The 5,578-nt window shown below is 40.9% G+C and overlaps 1 protein-coding gene across 3 annotated transcripts in view; it reads left to right on the forward strand.

The window, feature by feature from the left end:
- The window catches only part of plekhm3 (pleckstrin homology domain containing, family M, member 3), a 45,776-nt gene that overhangs the window by 31,743 nt on the left and 8,455 nt on the right, over positions 1-5,578 (forward strand). For all 3 annotated transcript variants that reach the window (XM_005753474.1, XM_005753475.1, XM_005753476.1), the window contains one exon: positions 1,186-1,249. In XM_005753474.1, coding sequence (XP_005753531.1) covers positions 1,186-1,249 — 64 coding nt within the window. The remainder of the gene's footprint in view (positions 1-1,185; positions 1,250-5,578) is intronic.

Raw genomic sequence — 5,578 nt, forward strand, 5'->3', positions numbered from 1 at the left:
GGTAACCATTGGTAATGTTCCAAACAGAGCAGTTTATCAGTGGTGCCTATCACCATGAGGCGTCTACTTCACCCATGCACTCAACCTTATGTTTTAATGACACTCAGCACAGCTTTAGACATGATTTAAGGTGGTGCCATCCTTCTTAGAGGTCTGAGAGGAGGCCTCATAGCACACTCGTGTGTTTTTCCTGATTCGTGAGGACATTTGTTGGCATAATCCCTCTGTAGCCCCTCACAGTAACCTTGAACATTGCAGCTAAATGTCTTATGTTCTCACTAAACACAACCTAATTCTAATCTTAAAGATTTCACATTTCCTCATCCAGCAACTTTAAACTAAAACAAACCAAAATAAATTGTTGGACCAAACACACACACACACACACACACACACACACACACACACACACACACACACACACACACACACACACACACACACACACACCTCACCACACCTCTGCCGTCTGTTTCGTCAAACACTACTGAAGGAAATGAGAAAGCTTTTGCCTCTAGATTAATATTATTACTTTGTTTAGCAATCACTGCACTGAATGGCTGGTGGTTAAACATTAAATGTGCTCATAATGGGCCCACAGAGCTTGATCATTCTGTTCTTATTTATACACTTAGATGACTGAGTGTATTGCAGTAAAACTCCCTCGCATGGTTTTATTAGAAGCCAGTTTAAGTTTTAACTTGAATTCAGTTTGTGTGCAGTAATGCTAGTAATTGTTGCCATGACATAAACAATAGTTGGTTAATGTCATGGCAGTGGCTTTTTTATGATGCTGCAGGATTCTAAGTGTCTCCAGTGCAAAGCATACTGTGTGTTTTATTCATGCATCTTATAATTCATCAAAATGCTACATGACTAATATTAAATACTTTGAAGGGTCAGCAGTATAATCGCCGGTACCCCGTCTCAGTTTTGTATATTGTAGCATGTAAGTATCATAAATCTCTCATGCACAGTGTAAACAACATCAGGCTCTACCTTGCTGTGGGATGATCTTTGTGAGATTCATCACAAAGAAAACATTTTTTAAATCCAGATTTTCTCTTTTTTTCGTGGTCAAAAGAGAAGAGTTGGAGTATCAGCATCACTGACTGTTTAAACCTGATAAACTGTTTGTATAGAAAGTGACGGACAAATAGTTTTTTGTTGTTGTTCTTTCAACAGGATTTTCCCCCGGGAATACCTCCTACAGCACATCCACCTGTACTCCCTGGCAGACCTGCAGCAGGTACATGCACACATCCAGAGCTACATGCACACAGCATAGGATGCATATACCATCGAGCATTAAGGGTCTGGGTGAAACATGTTTTGATACTTTAATCATTTGAAAGTCGCCTTCTGTATGTACTTGTGAGAAAGCAGCCATGCACGCTTTGGTAAGCCCATCGTGTCTTTTAAACTGTGACTCTGTGTGACAGCATTGCTCTTTGACTTGGATCAGTCCTGTTTCTGTGTCAAGTATCTCTAATAATAATCAAAAAAAGCTACCACTCATGTGCCATCTGTAGAAATGCACGCAGCTCTCCTGCTCGCCGATAGATTCTGCTGCTGCAGATAAATGATAAACTCAGAATGTGTTCTTGAAGCTGGAAGCTACAAAATCATTTCAGCACCCATTAATATTTTGTTAAAACTCTGGATTGTGTTCAATAGTGGTATATTTGACTAAACCACAATGTTTGTAATAGACTTAAAATTGAGTAGAAGAAAGCATACAGTCCATCAACAGGCCACCTAAAATGTCAGCGCTGAACTGAGCTGCTTGCCACGTTTTTAAATTATGTATTTTCGTGTTTGAATACAAATTGAAGGTTTAATGTAGAATAAGGCATAAAGCATAGATTATAGGCTTGAATAAACTTAAATAAACAAGTAAAGCAGCATTTGGTTTGTCAGTGTCTGTTAGAGAAACAGATCATGATGCTAAAAATGACATTTTCAGTCTGTGTCAATCGTAATATGGTGACCAGTGTTTGAAAAAACTCTTTTTTTTAATTTTTTTATGCTTCATTCATTGTTTCATTAGTCATTGGAAGGTATGTTCCTTTATTATCAAGAGCACACAAACATTTGCAAATTTTAATGTCATAGCAGATAGAAGCTGTGAAAAGGAGCTCATTTAGCGATCAAGTCTGCACATGTTCACCGCTCATACGACTCGGCTCAGAGATGGGTTTCATTCATTACCAAAGTCATACACTGAATTCCCAACGCAGGAGCTATTTACTAGAGCAGCAAATATGTATTAATCCACTACTAAAAATAGACCTCAGCAAGAGTCGATGAACTGCAGCTGAGAGCAGCAAACAGGGACGTGACTAACACATTGGTGTTTTCCTCTTTTCGTCCGATTTGCCAAAAGGTTGTGTTGCGTTTAAGTAAACACAACCTTTCCTTTGTTTCTTTGGCGAGTGTCCGTGTCATAACAGTGATAAGAAAGGGTGATATCCTCCAGCAGCCTCATTTGGAGACTTTAAGTATCCAGATTGAGAAAACAATGGTCTGGCATCTTATCCTCATGACTCTGCATTATTACTCTGCAGTAACAAAGAGACTTTGGCATTTTAGTGAATCACCAGATTTTCTCATTAAATTACAAACGCTTATATCTGTGAATGAGTTTAAAAGTCGTCATGTCTTTTTGAAATTATCAATGAGGAGATTTTAAAGAGATTTGCATAGATTCTTTTTTTTTTCTTTATTGCTGCCTTTTTTAGCACAGAGTTGCCGGACTGAGTTGGGGGGGGGGGGGTCAGAGGAAAGCGACCACAAATGACTGAAAAGTTCTTTTGTTTGTCATTATGTTCATTATGTTGTACCCTGCCCCATTTTTTTTCTTTCATCCTGCTCTACTCAGAGCTTGGCCACAGACTCTCACGGTGAAAGAGATTGGAGCCCCCCCTCCGCCTCCACCTCCATCTCCACCACCTCCTCCTCCACTCCCACACTCTGTGTCTCTCTGCTTCACTAATTGGTCACATTCAGAATCAACAGGCAGAAAAACAAAGCGTGACATCCTTCCATTCTTCTAAACATCGCCTTGGCCTCACACACGCTCAGCACACATGTGTTGAGTGTGTGTGTGTGTGTCTGTGTCTTTTTCCTGCTTAAACTCTGATTTTCTGTCATAAGCTCTAAACTGGGGATTTTGAATTAATTTCAACAATGTGTGTCTTTGGGAGAGAGTGCACTGCTCCCTCTCCCCCTCTCTCACCCTTCCTCCCACAGATTCTTGAGCACTCTGCCTCTTAATTGGTTTTCCATATTAACAAGCTTGTTTCTTTTGATTCGCCTCCTGAATAAAATGACACTCTTAATCAACGTGGCTTTTTTTGTTCCACCCCAGAGGTCAGTGAAGGCTCAACTCCCCTGGCTAAAGCCCGGGACACACCAGTCTTTTTTTTTTTTTAAACCTCCCAACAAATAGCCTCCACCCATATCCCCTATTAGAGGCCCATCGGTTTTGTAGAAGCCATATGTGTTTGTCTAAGGATGCTCTGCACCATCCCTCTGCTTGCTTTAAGGATGGTTTCTAGGAAAGAAAAATGCTTGTGTGTACGCAGACAGCAGGCTTCCCACAGTGACACCCTGGCATTCCCTGTATGCCAGGCATGCCTCTCCACTCACACTTGTCCAGGCACACAGAGGCCTCTTGAGGAAGTGCTATATGTTCTCCGGAAGATTTCTCCTCATGCCTTTAATTGTAAGGGGAGCTTTAACCTCAAATATTCAAGCAATCCACATAATAAGAGCTATTTTTGTTAAGAGATTGCACAATGCTAATACTGGTCGCTATACAGTTTCTTAGACTATATGTGACGATTTATGATGTCTGTGGAGGTTTTTGAGTGGCAATGGCATGGGGCAGGTTGATAAAATGTATGTAATTAAAACACAGCTGCTATCTAGCTGTTCCTTGTGAGATTAAAATGTCAATCAAAGCCTATTTCATAGAGACCTGCAGTTGTATTAATCCCTTGTCATGGTAAATCTGGCTTTTGTTGTCCCAAACACTCCTAATAAAAAAGGTTAGCGGTAATTTAGAAACTGTGATCCATTACAATTTCTACAAATGTAGATTTTTAAAGGCTCCTGTTGTCTCTGTTGCGATTTCCCTTTAACAATCATCACTTATGGTGTGCATACGTTTGAAGATGCAGTATGTAAAACTGTTGGTTTTTAAGCCATGATTGATTGCCATGATGTTTGTTACTTCATTAGACGTCTGTGTGTTGTGTAGCAGAAATATAACCTGTAGCTAATGCTGGCCTGCACATCAACATTGGGGAAGTCTTTGTATTTATTTTTTTCGTATAGTCCATGGTTACTGTCAGTCATGTCAAGTAAGGGGGTGTCTGTCTCGGTGCGAGTGGCACTCTAGAGCCACACTAGAGTAAAATTAGGACAGCAACCTCCTTGCAACTAGAATTGGTAGCTGCCACATGATCACAACTATCAATGCAATCACGGGGGGGACAGACCGACAGCAAGTAGCTGAGGGTGCTGCCTGCTCAACCAACTGGTTGCCCAGATTGCAAGGCAGTTCACAGTTAGGAGGCAACCTGTCACAAACAATAATGGTCTTGCTTGGCTGACTGCAGTCACGCTTAGTTTTAGATTTGTGAGTAATTGTCATCTAGCTTATAAACGCAGACAGATTGAGTGCAACATGTTGGCAATCTGTGTGAGTCTGCACTCATGAGGTCTCTTTGGAGCAATGAGGTCCAATCTCACTTGGTTGTCCACTGTTTGTATTGTGGTCATATTCCTATTTAATGTGAAGCACCTGTGCCATTTTGCAGTTAAATGGCTGTCCCGCACCAACTACCTGACTATTGCTGGAGGAATTTCTGAATTTCTGTTTCAGTTCTATGAATTTGTAGCTGGATTCTTAATCTAAGTAATTCATATGAATCACAAACAGATTGAGACATTCAGTCACAAACTGGTTGCAGACTCATTCCGTCTTATTGTCGCCTTGATGCACCAAAGTTGCTTTCAAGACAGCAGATGATTGTGAGGGATCACAGATCTTGTTTTTGTCTTCGAAGCTGTCAAAGGCAGCAAGATCAGTCTAGTGCCTCTCATGACGTCAAGGGCTCGAGGCTTTGTCCCCGCAGCAAGCCAAGGTGTGTTTCCTACGAGCAAATCAAGTAGCTTGGTTAATTTTTAATCCTTTAAGAGGCTAAATCATCTTTTTTCTACTATCGCTGTGTGCCTTAGTAGAAAATAAATAGAATGATGTCACTAAAGAGTAAAGTATTCTATTGTGCCATTAAGGTTGGATTTTTAAACTAAAAAGAAATAAAAGCATCAGAGAAACACGTTTCTTACATCTGCTCAGCCAGAAGATTACTTGGAAGTCTGGGGATTTTAGGGGAATCTCCTGAGAAGACAGACTCTACCATCCATACACTGACATCCAACATACGTCAGGTTTTCTGTGTGTGTGACACAGAGAGAGGAGAGAGGGTGTTATCCAAACAGATCTCACCATGGTCTTTCCAGCCATGTAATCCCAGCTGGCTTTCTAGTGTCTCAATGGAGCTGCGGT

This window comes from Pundamilia nyererei, unplaced genomic scaffold (genome assembly GCF_000239375.1).
Source record: "Pundamilia nyererei isolate P.nyererei 1_Seehausen unplaced genomic scaffold, PunNye1.0 scaffold00431, whole genome shotgun sequence".
Classification (NCBI taxonomy): Eukaryota; Metazoa; Chordata; class Actinopteri; order Cichliformes; family Cichlidae; genus Pundamilia; species Pundamilia nyererei.